Source organism: Amblyomma mixtum, chromosome 6, assembly GCF_055824585.1.
Source record: "Amblyomma mixtum isolate Tamu chromosome 6, ASM5582458v1, whole genome shotgun sequence".
Lineage (NCBI taxonomy): Eukaryota > Metazoa > Arthropoda > Arachnida > Ixodida > Ixodidae > Amblyomma > Amblyomma mixtum.
This window is the reverse complement of record NC_143017.1, coordinates 134,226-148,213: the sequence shown is the minus strand read 5'-3', so window position 1 is coordinate 148,213 and position 13,988 is coordinate 134,226. Positions and strand designations below refer to the sequence as shown.

The 13,988-nt window shown below is 55.3% G+C and overlaps 8 protein-coding genes across 8 annotated transcripts; 6 read left to right on the top strand and 2 right to left on the bottom strand.

The window, feature by feature from the left end:
- The first annotated feature begins 2 nt into the window (after positions 1-2).
- On the top strand, positions 3-1,312 carry LOC149337946 (uncharacterized). The gene has a single exon (XM_089550169.1). It carries the CDS (start codon positions 3-5, stop codon positions 1,170-1,172), a length of 1,170 nt encoding a protein of 389 aa, XP_089406295.1. The 3' UTR covers positions 1,173-1,312.
- LOC149337945 (histone H3-like) lies at positions 1,282-1,766 on the top strand. Its single transcript, XM_089550038.1, has 2 exons — positions 1,282-1,308; positions 1,371-1,766. Exons 1-2 carry the CDS (start codon positions 1,282-1,284, stop codon positions 1,764-1,766), a joined length of 423 nt encoding a protein of 140 aa, XP_089406164.1.
- A 933-nt stretch (positions 1,767-2,699) lies between these two features.
- LOC149337944 (histone H2A-like) lies at positions 2,700-3,074 on the bottom strand. The gene has a single exon (XM_089550168.1). The coding sequence runs from the start codon at positions 3,072-3,074 to the stop codon at positions 2,700-2,702; it is 375 nt and encodes a 124-aa protein (XP_089406294.1).
- Positions 3,075-3,338: 264 nt separating this feature from the next.
- On the top strand, positions 3,339-3,713 carry LOC149337943 (histone H2B-like). Its single transcript, XM_089550167.1, has one exon. It carries the CDS (start codon positions 3,339-3,341, stop codon positions 3,711-3,713), a length of 375 nt encoding a protein of 124 aa, XP_089406293.1.
- Positions 3,714-6,159: 2,446 nt separating this feature from the next.
- Positions 6,160-6,471, top strand: LOC149337942 (histone H4). Its single transcript, XM_089550165.1, has one exon. The coding sequence runs from the start codon at positions 6,160-6,162 to the stop codon at positions 6,469-6,471; it is 312 nt and encodes a 103-aa protein (XP_089406291.1).
- A 4,360-nt stretch (positions 6,472-10,831) lies between these two features.
- LOC149337941 (histone H3) lies at positions 10,832-11,242 on the top strand. Its single transcript, XM_089550164.1, has one exon. It carries the CDS (start codon positions 10,832-10,834, stop codon positions 11,240-11,242), a length of 411 nt encoding a protein of 136 aa, XP_089406290.1.
- Positions 11,243-12,174: 932 nt separating this feature from the next.
- On the bottom strand, positions 12,175-12,549 carry LOC149337940 (histone H2A-like). The gene has a single exon (XM_089550163.1). The coding sequence runs from the start codon at positions 12,547-12,549 to the stop codon at positions 12,175-12,177; it is 375 nt and encodes a 124-aa protein (XP_089406289.1).
- Positions 12,550-12,826: 277 nt separating this feature from the next.
- On the top strand, positions 12,827-13,201 carry LOC149337939 (histone H2B-like). The gene has a single exon (XM_089550162.1). It carries the CDS (start codon positions 12,827-12,829, stop codon positions 13,199-13,201), a length of 375 nt encoding a protein of 124 aa, XP_089406288.1.
- Positions 13,202-13,988: the final 787 nt, after the last annotated feature.

Sequence of the window (13,988 nt, the reverse complement as noted above, 5' to 3'; positions counted from 1 at the left end):
CCATGCCCCGGCTTGCACAGCGACTGCGCCCGCAAACGTTCTTCGGCCGCGTGCCGCAGGGCGTGTGCGGCGCAGACATTTGTAAAGAGCTTGTGAAATGTTTCTCCAAGTCAGAGCTGGGCGGCGTGCAGGACTTCGGGGTTGGCCGTTTTGAGGTCACCTTTAAGTCCAGGCCTGCCGTTCAGCGCTTTCTTGCGAGGCCCGTAATCGAGGTGCGAGGCACCGCGGTGCGCTTCGCGTACCGCGGTACGCTGAGCACCGTGGTGCGAGTGTTTGGCTTCCCAGTCGACATTGATGTAGCTGAGCTGAAAGGAGCCCTGGAGGAGTACGGACCAGTGGAGAGCATCGTTGCTGAGTACGTGCCTGGATTCGACGGCGTGCCGAACGGGACCAGGCGCGTGCGAATGGAGTTGAAGTCGGCGCTACCCAACTTCCTGCAGGTGGCCGAATTCACCGTGCAGTGCGAGTACGAGGGTGTCGCGCGTGTCTGCCGGCGCTGTGGTTCTCGTGACCACGTGCGGGCGGCGTGCGACGTGCCTTTGTGCTCGCGCTGCGGTGTGTTCGGCCACGCCACGTGTGAGCAGCCGTGCCCCCAGTGCGGCGGTGACCACGCCGTCGCGAAGTGTGCGACGCGCACGTTCGCGTCAGTGGCGAAGCGCGCGATGGTGTCTGCTGCGGCTGCCGCTGCGTCGCAGGTTGCCCTCGCGCCAGACAAGGACCAGGACCCTGCCTCGGATACCTCGGTCGAGGGCTCCAGCGGCCCCGCAGTTCCAGTGAGCAGTCAACACGTGGACAACGAGCCTGCCGAACAACGCAGCGCGGAACCGGTCGAGGCAGAGGCGAACCCGACGGGCGAGGGGGAGTTCACTCTCGTCCAGCGGCGGAAGCGCCGACGGAGGGAGAGAGCGGCCAGCCCACGCAGCGAGCCCCCAGCGCCATCTGAGGACAGCTCCGCGCACTGCCGCGCGCCCGCGAAACTTAAACGGCGCGAAGCGTCGCGCGCTTCTTCTCCTGTTGCAGAGGACGACTCCGAGCAGTCTGGAGGCGAGGGGCGCTGGTGCGACTCGTGCAGTGCCGTGACCAACTGCGACTGCAGCTTCCTGAGTGACGCTACGTACAGCTCCGACCAGGATGAAGACGAGGTAAGCGGGGCAGCCGCCCCGCGACCGTGACCGCCTTCCTGGCGCGTCGCGGCCCTTGTCCGGGTAGGACCTTCACCCCAAAACAAAAAACTGACCCCCCCACTTGTGGAGGGGGCCTGGGCCTTGCCGGGGGTGTCGGATGGATGATGATGAGTTGATGGGTTATGTGTGACCCCGGGGAGAGGCACTTTCGGGTGCCAATCCTCCTTCTCATCTGACAACGGCAAGCAAACCGCGCGCAAGAGCACTGGCGGCAAGGCCCCCCGTAAGCAGCTGGCCACAAAGGCTGCTCGCAAGAGTGCGCCAGCTACCGGGGGAGTGAAGAAGCCTCACCGTTACAGGCCTGGCACCGTGGCACTTCGTGAAATTCGCCGATACCAAAAATCGACCGAACTTCTCATCCGCAAGCTGCCCTTCCAGCGCCTGGTGAGAGAAATCGCTCAGGACTTCAAGACCGACCTGCGCTTCCAGAGCTCGGCCGTCATGGCACTTCAGGAGGCCAGCGAGGCATACCTTGTCGGTCTCTTCGAGGACACCAACCTGTGCGCGATCCACGCCAAGCGCGTCACCATCATGCCGAAGGACATCCAGCTGGCGAGGCGCATCCGTGGCGAGCGCGCCTAAAAGCGTATTCGAGGCGCCGCCACAGCAGCAGCAGCAGCAACGCTCCACAACGGTCCTTCTCAGGACCACCCAAACGTTTGCGTTGGCCACGGGCGCACGGTCGAGACGAACACGAGCTCAGGACCCCGGTACCTCTCTCTCTTTTTTTTACTCTGACTGTCTGTTCCTGCGAAATGGGTGAGTGTGTTGAAAGTGATTCCGCACTGCCCTTGTACTGAACTCGCCTGCACTTTTACACCCCGGCGGCTTCCCGCAGGTTAGTTATTTTTTATTTTTTTTTTGTGCCGATAACAACTCGCGCGCACCGAATGGGATGCAGTCGAAAAACAAGAAGAAGAAGAAAAATAAGAACTGCTGTCCGCACAAGTAAATGCAGCAGCTCCTTGAAACTACACAGCAGAAAAACAAAAACTGAGCGAATTGGTGCATATTGAAGAATTAAAAAAAAAAAAACAAAACGGCGCAGCGACGACGGACAAGCGCTTGTCCATCTTTATTCTGTCTTGTGCCTCGTCGCTGGGCTGTTTATTACTTTTCCTTTAAACGATCCCTTGCGACATGCCAATCATGCCGTTTGGTGATATTCCCAAGCCCAGCCCACTGGAAGGAAACCACGAGACGCGCTTTTCTCGTGTAGTCCATTAATAACATTGCTCTCGGTGCGCTGTACTGGCCTGTAGCGGGCTGAAAAAAAAAAGAAAAAAAAAAGAAAGGACAGCGAACCTGTGTGCGCGGCCGCATGTGGTCGAGTAGTGTCAGTGACGCCCAACGGGCAGTAAACGAAAGCAGCATGAGAGGGACGCAGTGGTCCAGAGCAAAGGGATCGCAGAGCGAGGCCCCGCCGTGGCAGGCACTTGGTTGGTCCTGATAAGGACCGTTAGGTGCGAGCTATCGCTGCGGCGGGCGCGCCTCCATAGACGTGCAGAGGACCGCTCACGCCTTCTTCTCGGTCTTCTTGGGGAGCAGCACGGCCTGGATGTTGGGCAGGACGCCACCCTGGGCAATGGTCACTCCCGAGAGCAGCTTGTTGAGCTCCTCGTCGTTTCGGATGGCCAGTTGCAGGTGGCGAGGAATGATTCTCGTCTTCTTGTTATCGCGAGCAGCATTACCCGCCAACTCGAGCACCTCGGCAGCCAGGTATTCCAGGACGGCGGCCAGGTAGACCGGGGCGCCGGCTCCGACGCGCTCCGCGTAGTTGCCCTTGCGCAGGAGACGGTGGATTCGGCCAACGGGGAACTGGAGTCCCGCGCGGCTGGAGCGGGTCTTGCTCTTGCCCTTGGCTTTGCCTCCTTTGCCGCGGCCGGACATGTAGTACGCTCGAGAAGCAGGAGAATCAGCGACGACCACTGCGTGCGAGCACGTTGGATAGAAACGAAACGAATACCGCGCTCTCTCCCCGCGCCGCGAGCCCGACGCGGATTGGGGCGGAGCTATCGCTGCGTCGACCAATCGCGCGGCGGCCTGGCTCGGGTCGCTTGAACACCACCGTGCCAGTATAAAAGCGCCGCGCGCCCCTTGGCGCGCGTTCTTTCGACACCGTCCGTGTTGCCGAGCGTCGACGTCGCTGTCAACATGCCGCCTCAGCCCTCTGGGAAGGCCGTGAAGAAGGCCGGAAAGGCTCAGAAGAATGTGCGCGCTACGGACAAGAAGAAGAAGAAGCGCCGCAGGAAGGAGAGCTTCTCCATCTACATTTATAAGGTGCTGAAGCAGGTGCATCCAGACACTGGAGTTTCCAGCAAGGCCATGTCCATCATGAACAGCTTCGTGAACGACATCTTCGAGCGCATCGCGGCCGAGTCTTCCCGCCTGGCCCACTACAACAAGCGCTCGACCATCACCAGCCGGGAGATCCAGACCGCGGTGCGTCTTCTGCTGCCTGGCGAACTGGCCAAGCACGCCGTGTCTGAAGGCACCAAGGCTGTCACCAAGTACACCAGCTCCAAGTAGGGTGGCACATTGCGCCTGCTGCCGGCCCTCACCTCAACGGCTCTTATCAGAGCCAACCAAAGTGTTTGCATTGGCGAGCCTGCCTGCAGGCAGCGATGCACCGGTCCTGTTTTTCCTCTCTATGAGCGTGATGTGTGTATAATATTTATTTATTTATTTCTTATTCCCCTCGCGTGGCAGCCTGAAGTGGTTTTAAATACCAAGGCATCTCTCGTTTTGACTGCTGTGCACGTGAATAGGTTCCCTCTATAGGGCCCCACCAGCTGTTTGTTGTGCGGCAGTCGCGTATTCTTTCAGCGCTGCGGTGTGGCCGTCTTGTTACTGCGTTTTATTTCTTGCTTGAGTTCAGCTCTGTTTCCCATAACGCGTGGGCTTAAAGTGGCCTACAGTACACTTTAGCTGCAGGGGGGAAAGAAAAAAAAAAGAAAGGAAGAAAGCCTTAGAAATGCTATTCGGTTCAGACGCGTTCACAACACACTACTGAGTCCTGAAATGTATGCACAGTGCAATGGGTTGACTGAACTTGCGCAAAACCCCTTGCGGACGTTGGGGAGTCGACCGCGAGTGATTTTTTCGGCAACGTCTGTTGCATAGGGATCCTGAAATAGGTGACAAAAATAAAATTTGTAACGAAGCCCAGCAGTAAACTGTGAGGTGGCCCAAGGTGCTAAATTCCTTGTCGGCTTCAGCGCCATGCAAACCTCCAGCAGGTGGTGAATGTTTGTTGTGTTTAAAGGCAGAAAGAAAAAAAAAAAAGCCAGCCGCGGCGTTTGAGTTTAATGGGACGGAGGTAGAAAGTGTAGCGATAAGCGTATTAACAGCCCTGTGCGGGGCGCGCAACTTCCTCTACTTCTCTGCGGGCATCATAGCTATAGGAAATGAGCGCAGACAGAAACGAAGCTCCGCGCTCGACCACACTGCAACGTGTGGACGCGCGAGGAAGACAAGTTGCATGCGCTTAATGTTCCTGCAAGCGGCACGACAGAAGTTCGGGTGCCTTTCTTTTCGCCCTACAGTTTGCGCTCGTGCCGAATTGTGTATTGAATAATATCTGTGTGGCAGATACACAATTTTTTTTTTCGTTCTTCTGTTGTTGGGCGCGCACGACAGGCGTGCAAATATTTACTATGTGCTCGCGGTTGCACGGGTGTCATGCGTCCCTTACGTTTCGCTAATAGTAACAAAGTCGTGTGCAGTGCACTCGCTCATGGGCTCCATAAAACGTTCGGGCTACGCATGGGAAGGAGCAGTTATTTGCCACCTTTTTACGTTGCTAGTGCATGCAGAGACCTGAGCTCAGTCAGGTAGGTGTGTGTGTGTGTGTGCATATTTCGCTGCCTGTGGTGGCTTTTTTTTTTAATTCCGCGAGAAGATAAGCCAAAATGAAAGCTTCGAGAGATTACAGCCAAGAAGGAGAAGCAGGAGCCGAGTAGCGCTCGTCGGTACCACAGCCGGGGAATGGTCGGAAAACGGAAAGGGGCGCTCGAACTGCTCGTAGTCGGTGCAGCGAACTGAAATTAGCCAGAGAAATGGTCCGAAACGTGTTCTACACGTATGCCGAATTTGGAAATCCTGCATGCATTACTTTCCGAGATACAAGCGTTTGAATTTTGCCCGCCGGGCAAACTGGTCGCTTTTCAGCATCCTAGCGACCGGTAGAGGAGGGGAGTACACAGCGAAGCGCCGTCGCGCGCGCTCCCATGGTGGCCTCTTGAATCCTGGCGCGCAAGCGAACGGAAGAGTTAACTCGCGAAAAAGAGATGAGGAAGGGCGGCACGCGATTCGACTGCCATTAATGTGTTTTAATGAGGCGCGCGATTTCGCAGTTTGAACTTGTAATGTGACAGGCTCGGGCTGTGTTCGTCGTTGCAGCGCACTCTGCGGTGCGTCTGGTTGTCCAAAGGGCTGGAAACACCGTGCTGCGAGATGAAAGAAACAAAAGCAGCGAGCGCCTGTTTGTTTCCAACGCGCGCACACGCAGCAAAAAAAAGGAAATACGAAAACAAAGCAGGATTCTCCAACATTCATTTTCCATCCTCTTGACCGAGCTGCAAATGCAGATCGGATTACTACCAGCGTTATACAGCCACAGTGGTCATCGCGTTACTGCACTCCTGTGGCCCCTCTAAGGCGCGCGGTTCTTTTTTTTTTAGTTTGTTGTTGTTGTTGCGTCAGCATCGCACATGAGGCCGAATGTTTCTTTTTTTTTTCTTGTGCTCAGTCGCTCTGCCCGCGAGGAGTTTGCCCATGGTCGTAGTTGCGCGAGAGTCCTGCGAAAGGGCTCAGTGATGCTAGCGAGGCGCCGCTCGCGAAGACGGACCCTGATTGGTCGAGGCGCCAGCCAATGGCGGTCGTCGCTGCGCTCCGCGACCGAACGCCCCGCGGCTCGCTGCCTGCATTCTCTGTTTTGCATCGGAGCCGAGCGGTCGCGCTTTTCTGCATCGTGATGTCTGGTCGTGGCAAAGGCGGCAAGGGGCTCGGAAAAGGAGGCGCGAAGCGTCATCGCAAGGTGTTGCGGGACAACATCCAGGGCATCACCAAGCCTGCCATCCGTCGTCTGGCGCGCCGAGGCGGTGTCAAGCGCATCTCGGGCCTGATCTACGAGGAGACCCGCGGCGTTTTGAAAGTGTTCCTCGAGAACGTGATCCGGGACGCCGTCACGTACACGGAGCACGCAAAACGCAAGACTGTCACCGCGATGGATGTCGTCTACGCGCTCAAGCGTCAGGGCCGCACCTTGTACGGCTTCGGGGGCTAGGCCGGCCACGCTGGTAGTCGCCGCGTCAGGAAGAAGGGACCCTGTGCGGCGTGCACCCTCTACTCCAGCTCCGTGTCGTCGTCAAACAGCCCTTTTTAGGGCTACCCAAATGCTGGATTGGCAGCTGTTGGTTGCGAACCAGAGCTCCGGTTCTCGTTTGTTCCTCTCTCTCTGTCTCTATGGGTTTTTTTTTTTTCTTTGCCTACTTGTTGTCGCCTGCGGAAGCGAGCGGATTATGCCACAACAGCAAGCTGCAGCGGTCTCAGGTGAGCAGTTGATTGCGCCGTGCCTCACTGTCTGCAGCCATAGTAGTAGCCATCTGAGGGAGCATCGTTTTTGGCAGGGCGGCCGCCGTGTGTGGCTTTCGCACGTGTGTGTGCGCGACATTTTTCGCTTCAGCTTCGCGGCCATAAGTTTACAACCTACCTTTCGCCATGAATCAATCGTGTGTGCGTGCTGCGAACGGGTCTGGTGAAAAGAGGCATTATGCTTTCTTTCGAAACGAACCCCTGTACACATTTCCTTGTTTATGTGCGCGCGGCCTCTCATAATCGCAGGCGAAGCGATTTATTTACATTCGTCGGCGGTTCGTTTCGCAGCCACAGACAGGCAGGTAAACACGCCTGGCGAATGCAAACAACGTCTTGTGCATGAAATTCAGCTACCAAACACCTGGGGAGCATAACTGCGATGATGCGGACAAAATAGCGGCATAGCTAGCTGCACGGCTTCTTGTAAACAATTACATCACGCGGTGAGGGAACCAGCCAGCCTCGAAATTGCTTGCGTGAATTCAAACGCATCGCAGCTCATTACGGGCATATGTGTTTTGTTGTTGCGCCAACCAATGCAGCAAATATAAATACTTTTGCGGCATTGCGAAATAAAGTTGCTGTTGTTGTTGTGCCCAGTGTGTGTCGTCAGTTGTTCCTCGAATTTTTGATGCCCGACGACGCTGAAATTGCATGCGTGGTGTGTACATACGGTTCCTACAAAGTCAGTGTCGCGGAAAACGTTTGCGCGATCCACAGAAAATGAGTGTATTGATTGACGCGAGTCACTTTCCTCTTTTGAATAAGGGCAGTGTGTTCAAGCAAGGTGTGCTGTCAGGTGCGTGAAAGGCGTCTCGGATGTGTTAGCATTTAGAGTGGATGGCGAAGAGAGCCTGGGAGAGGCACAGCGACGTCGCGCTAGCTCACTGCTTGCCTTTTGAGCGAGTCTGGCCGTCCGTCCGTAGGACGGTTTCCCTCTGCAGCCGGTGACTTCCGAGGTGCGTTTTTTTTTGAAGCAACCAGTGCAGCTTTCAGCTCAACTGCTATTTGGGGCGGCTGTGAACTTGTGTGCCCCAACTGCGGCGTCCAGACAGGCGTCTATAGCGCGCTGCCTGCGTTTTGGAGTGCATGAAAAGGATGAAAGTAGAGGCGGGAGCCGCACCGTTGCCTCCAAGATTCCGGGCGCTGGTCTCGGAGGCGTAGGTACTTGCGCAAGCTGGAGGAAGGTGGCGCCGCGGCCGCGCGAAGCGTCGGCGATTAAGTTGCGTGCACCGCGCTGCTGGAAGGTATGCATTCCCTTGGGGAGGAAGCAGCTCCCGGCTTGCGTACACTTTGATTTCCCCTTAAATGGCGTTTTGAGTCTCAGGCGCTTTAATTTCGGGTCGCACGTACGGCGACTGAAGCGTTTGGATAAATTTTTCAGTCTTGTTTGCTGCACGTAATTGAGGAAATTGCGAGTGCGCCCTGCTCAGTCTGGTTTAGTTGTGGCTTTTCATTCCGTTTGGCTTGCTTTTTGTTGCCCTACTGGCTGGCGCCGTTTTGCTAGTGCGGGAGTTTGGAGGGGCATTGCATTATTCAAGAAAGAGAACAGAAGATAGGGACGAGATGTTAGTAGGGACGGGGCGCACTACTATCCAAAGAATGTTTTGTTGTAACTATGCGTAGCTGCCGCTATTCGTTAGCCTAATCACAAATGATCAGACTTGATCCAGTCGTTGAAACTTAACTCGTTGAATTTATTTTACGCGTTAAATACAAGAATCAAATGCAAGCAACTACACATCTCTCGGAACGCCCGAGCAGTCAGCGAAGCTAGCTGCTCGTCGTTCGGCGTCCGGAGTACAACAAAAGTTTTGGTGCCGAAACCCGTTCACTTCGAGTTGTAGCCAGTGGCAAGAAACTATGTGTTGTTAACAGTGTTGGGCGGCGTCGCGCAGTGCCATTCTCCGGGGTTCTGGAAGAAAAAGAAAAATGCAAGGGACGAACGAAATAAAATGTTTTTCCTCATTACACTGCCCGGTGACCTAAATAAAATCCATGGATGGGCTTCTGTTCGCTTATAAAGCGACCGCAGGAAATGCACCTCAATCACGGAGGGGTGGGGGTGCCTTCAATGTGTGCTCTACTGTTTTTGCTAACTTTGGCCACCTGTTACTGGAAGAATACTGCCTGGAGATGCATGGGAAATGTTAGGCATGATGCACGCTTTCCACGCAGTGTTCGCGGCTCTTTCCTTCCGTGCAATCGTACGTCATGGTATGTGTCTCGCTATGGTTTGCCAACTTTGCGCAGGGCAAACTGTTTTCTCAATTCCGCACCTTTTTATCTGCAAGAAGAGAGTGCAAACATTTAATGGATTTAAACTACAGGAAATTCGGAGGTGCATGAGCTGCGGATGTGGGAACACTGGAAACTCTGGAAACTTGAGGGAAGTAAATAACCGCATCCATCAGAAGTGGGTTCTCGTTCTGCTCGCCTTTTTTTGTGTGTGTTTTGTGGATGCATTGAATCATCTTCAGTAAGTAACTTGTAAGTAACGCGGGTTAGTCGGCGAGTGTTCCTTGGCTGGTAGACACACACACGCAATGTGTACAGAGACAGCCCTATGCGCGCGCTGCTCTCCAGGCGATTTTTCGTGCTCAATAACGATAACTGGGAACTCGTTTTGGCTGGTGCAGCTTGAAATTTGAAGCGAACTGATCTGTCGACTGCACAGTGCACCCATCGAACCTCCTTGGAAGCGACGACGCACTCTGAGGTGGCATTCATGCCCTAAGGGGTGGGTTTGTCAATATGTCTAAATCTGCCGTCTCTCTTGTTGCGCTTCCTTTGAGTTGCATGTATTATTGCGTTCTGCGCCCAAGCGCTTCTCTCTTCAACCCTTACAGCTTTGCCGAGGTGCGTCGATCTACCTGCTGTGTACCCTGTGGGCTGCTTTGCGCTGTTCAGGTGTCTGGCTGCGAGTTGCGCCGCTGTCCCGTCGAACAAGTTGGTTGACGACACAGTTCAGTTCGCATTAAGCTCAACAAAGGTGGTGCAGCAAGAAGTGTGCCATGGCAGCATCATTAGTGCTGCGAGCTGCGCCGGTCATTGGAATAATTTGTCGTAAAGGCTTGCTTGCAACGGAACGGAACGGGACGTAGTCGTGATGCCGCTTTCCAGGAAGAAATGCCGACCTCGTATCGTATCACCGGGAAGAGTGGCGCGATATTCAACAGCTTGTGATGGATTCATGAGGTACGCTTGGTGTCGCACAGGCATTTTCTCATTGGGGGGAGAGCTTATGAATGCTTTACATCTAGGCAGAGAAAACAGACCGTTTTATTCCGTGCTGACACGATGTTGCCAACATGGTACTAATAACTCAATAACAACGGAACGCAAACGAGAAGCCCTACTGACTGCACAGCGAGCAGCCGTCTACGAATCAACCTCTTTGGTAGGAGACCTTGACTCTCCCTTCCTTTTTTTTTGTTTTTGTTTTTGCAGTTCACAAAATCAGCTGATCATGTGTCTGGCAGTACATGTTCCGTGCATCCAAGCGGTCATTGCGCCGCTGTTTCTGGCTAGCGCGCTATTCAGTTATTTCGCCCCTCATTTGGTGTGCGCAAAGTGCAGACGTATTTCTACAAGCTGTCGTTGCGTTCCTTCAACACCGCGCCCCCGGCAAGCGGGGAGGCTCGTTGCAGTGCGCCAACGCCACACGGAACCAGCCGCAACCGCGTCGGCACCGTGCTGCTGTGGTGTCAAAGTGGACGCTGCCGCGGACGCCCGCCTCCTTCCAGAGGCTTGCTTTTGCTTTTGCGGCAAACCTAAAGGACAGGCGCAGCGTAATCTTGTGCTAGACCCCGGTTCCACACCCACTTGCGTCACGTTTGCCACGCGCGAAACCGACGCGCGCTCGAAACCGGGCGGTTTCCAGCATTCTGGGTGCCGCTGAGCGGAGGGTAGCCATCGGTCCGTCAGGCGACCAATCAGGTGGGAGAGAGGGGGGGGGGGCGCTGCGGAGCAGCACCGCCGCGCGGCGCAGTCGATCTCCGTCCGTCTCCGGAGGCAGTCTCCCGTTTCCAGCGTCCGCGCTCGTCACCATGGCCCGTACCAAGCAAACCGCGCGCAAGAGCACTGGCGGCAAGGCCCCCCGTAAGCAGCTGGCCACAAAGGCTGCTCGCAAGAGTGCGCCAGCTACCGGGGGAGTGAAGAAGCCTCACCGTTACAGGCCTGGCACCGTGGCACTTCGTGAAATTCGCCGATACCAAAAATCGACCGAACTTCTCATCCGCAAGCTGCCCTTCCAGCGCCTGGTGAGAGAAATCGCTCAGGACTTCAAGACCGACCTGCGCTTCCAGAGCTCGGCCGTCATGGCACTTCAGGAGGCCAGCGAGGCATACCTTGTCGGTCTCTTCGAGGACACCAACCTGTGCGCGATCCACGCCAAGCGCGTCACCATCATGCCGAAGGACATCCAGCTGGCGAGGCGCATCCGTGGCGAGCGCGCCTAAAAGCGTATTCGAGGCGCCGCCACAGCAGCAGCAGCAGCAACGCTCCACAACGGTCCTTCTCAGGACCACCCAAACGTTTGCGTTGGCCACGGGCGCACGGTCGAGACGAACACGAGCTCAGGACCCCGGTACCTCTCTCTCTTTTTTTTACTCTGACTGTCTGTTCCTGCGAAATGGGTGAGTGTGTTGAAAGTGATTCCGCACTGCCCTTGTACTGAACTCGCCTGCACTTTTACACCCCGGCGGCTTCCCGCAGGTTAGTTATTTTTTATTTTTTTTTTGTGCCGATAACAACTCGCGCGCACCGAATGGGATGCAGTCGAAAAACAAGAAGAAGAAGAAAAATAAGAACTGCTGTCCGCACAAGTAAATGCAGCAGCTCCTTGAAACTACACAGCAGAAAAACAAAAACTGAGCGAATTGGTGCATATTGAAGAATTAAAAAAAAAAAACAAAACGGCGCAGCGACGACGGACAAGCGCTTGTCCATCTTTATTCTGTCTTGTGCCTCGTCGCTGGGCTGTTTATTACTTTTCCTTTAAACGATCCCTTGCGACATGCCAATCATGCCGTTTGGTGATATTCCCAAGCCCAGCCCACTGGAAGGAAACCACGAGACGCGCTTTTCTCGTGTAGTCCATTAATAACATTGCTCTCGGTGCGCTGTACTGGCCTGTAGCGGGCTGAAAAAAAAAAGAAAAAAAAAAGAAAGGACAGCGAACCTGTGTGCGCGGCCGCATGTGGTCGAGTAGTGTCAGTGACGCCCAACGGGCAGTAAACGAAAGCAGCATGAGAGGGACGCAGTGGTCCAGAGCAAAGGGATCGCAGAGCGAGGCCCCGCCGTGGCAGGCACTTGGTTGGTCCTGATAAGGACCGTTAGGTGCGAGCTATCGCTGCGGCGGGCGCGCCTCCATAGACGTGCAGAGGACCGCTCACGCCTTCTTCTCGGTCTTCTTGGGGAGCAGCACGGCCTGGATGTTGGGCAGGACGCCACCCTGGGCAATGGTCACTCCCGAGAGCAGCTTGTTGAGCTCCTCGTCGTTTCGGATGGCCAGTTGCAGGTGGCGAGGAATGATTCTCGTCTTCTTGTTATCGCGAGCAGCATTACCCGCCAACTCGAGCACCTCGGCAGCCAGGTATTCCAGGACGGCGGCCAGGTAGACCGGGGCGCCGGCTCCGACGCGCTCCGCGTAGTTGCCCTTGCGCAGGAGACGGTGGATTCGGCCAACGGGGAACTGGAGTCCCGCGCGGCTGGAGCGGGTCTTGCTCTTGCCCTTGGCTTTGCCTCCTTTGCCGCGGCCGGACATGGTGACTGTTGTTGTAGTACGCTCGAGAAGCAGGAGAATCAGCGACGACCACTGCGTGCGAGCACGTTGGATAGAAACGAAACGAATACCGCGCTCTCTCCCCGCGCCGCGAGCCCGACGCGGATTGGGGCGGAGCTATCGCTGCGTCGACCAATCGCGCGGCGGCCTGGCTCGGGTCGCTTGAACACCACCGTGCCAGTATAAAAGCGCCGCGCGCCCCTTGGCGCGCGTTCTTTCGACACCGTCCGTGTTGCCGAGCGTCGACGTCGCTGTCAACATGCCGCCTCAGCCCTCTGGGAAGGCCGTGAAGAAGGCCGGAAAGGCTCAGAAGAATGTGCGCGCTACGGACAAGAAGAAGAAGAAGCGCCGCAGGAAGGAGAGCTTCTCCATCTACATTTATAAGGTGCTGAAGCAGGTGCATCCAGACACTGGAGTTTCCAGCAAGGCCATGTCCATCATGAACAGCTTCGTGAACGACATCTTCGAGCGCATCGCGGCCGAGTCTTCCCGCCTGGCCCACTACAACAAGCGCTCGACCATCACCAGCCGGGAGATCCAGACCGCGGTGCGTCTTCTGCTGCCTGGCGAACTGGCCAAGCACGCCGTGTCTGAAGGCACCAAGGCTGTCACCAAGTACACCAGCTCCAAGTAGGGTGGCACATTGCGCCTGCTGCCGGCCCTCACCTCAACGGCTCTTATCAGAGCCAACCAAAGTGTTTGCATTGGCGAGCCTGCCTGCAGGCAGCGATGCACCGGTCCTGTTTTTCCTCTCTATGAGCGTGATGTGTGTATAATATTTATTTATTTATTTCTTATTCCCCTCGCGTGGCAGCCTGAAGTGGTTTTAAATACCAAGGCATCTCTCGTTTTGACTGCTGTGCACGTGAATAGGTTCCCTCTATAGGGCCCCACCAGCTGTTTGTTGTGCGGCAGTCGCGTATTCTTTCAGCGCTGCGGTGTGGCCGTCTTGTTACTGCGTTTTATTTCTTGCTTGAGTTCAGCTCTGTTTCCCATAACGCGTGGGCTTAAAGTGGCCTACAGTACACTTTAGCTGCAGGGGGGAAAGAAAAAAAAAAGAAAGGAAGAAAGCCTTAGAAATGCTATTCGGTTCAGACGCGTTCACAACACACTACTGAGTCCTGAAATGTATGCACAGTGCAATGGGTTGACTGAACTTGCGCAAAACCCCTTGCGGACGTTGGGGAGTCGACCGCGAGTGATTTTTTCGGCAACGTCTGTTGCATAGGGATCCTGAAATAGGTGACAAAAATAAAATTTGTAACGAAGCCCAGCAGTAAACTGTGAGGTGGCCCAAGGTGCTAAATTCCTTGTCGGCTTCAGCGCCATGCAAACCTCCAGCAGGTGGTGAATGTTTGTTGTGTTTAAAGGCAGAAAGAAAAAAAAAAAAGCCAGCCGCGGCGTTTGAGTTTAATGGGACG

Coding starts and splice junctions, on each gene's coding strand:
- LOC149337946 (XM_089550169.1), top strand. CDS start 3: ATGCCCCGGCTTGCACAGCGACTGCGCCCGCAAACGTTCTTCGGCCGC.
- LOC149337945 (XM_089550038.1), top strand. CDS start 1,282: ATGGATGATGATGAGTTGATGGGTTAT. Junction 1,309..1,370: donor ATGATGAGTTGATGGGTTAT/GTGTGACCCCGG, acceptor GACAACGGCAAG/CAAACCGCGCGCAAGAGCAC.
- LOC149337944 (XM_089550168.1), bottom strand. CDS start 3,074: ATGTCCGGCCGCGGCAAAGGAGGCAAAGCCAAGGGCAAGAGCAAGACC.
- LOC149337943 (XM_089550167.1), top strand. CDS start 3,339: ATGCCGCCTCAGCCCTCTGGGAAGGCCGTGAAGAAGGCCGGAAAGGCT.
- LOC149337942 (XM_089550165.1), top strand. CDS start 6,160: ATGTCTGGTCGTGGCAAAGGCGGCAAGGGGCTCGGAAAAGGAGGCGCG.
- LOC149337941 (XM_089550164.1), top strand. CDS start 10,832: ATGGCCCGTACCAAGCAAACCGCGCGCAAGAGCACTGGCGGCAAGGCC.
- LOC149337940 (XM_089550163.1), bottom strand. CDS start 12,549: ATGTCCGGCCGCGGCAAAGGAGGCAAAGCCAAGGGCAAGAGCAAGACC.
- LOC149337939 (XM_089550162.1), top strand. CDS start 12,827: ATGCCGCCTCAGCCCTCTGGGAAGGCCGTGAAGAAGGCCGGAAAGGCT.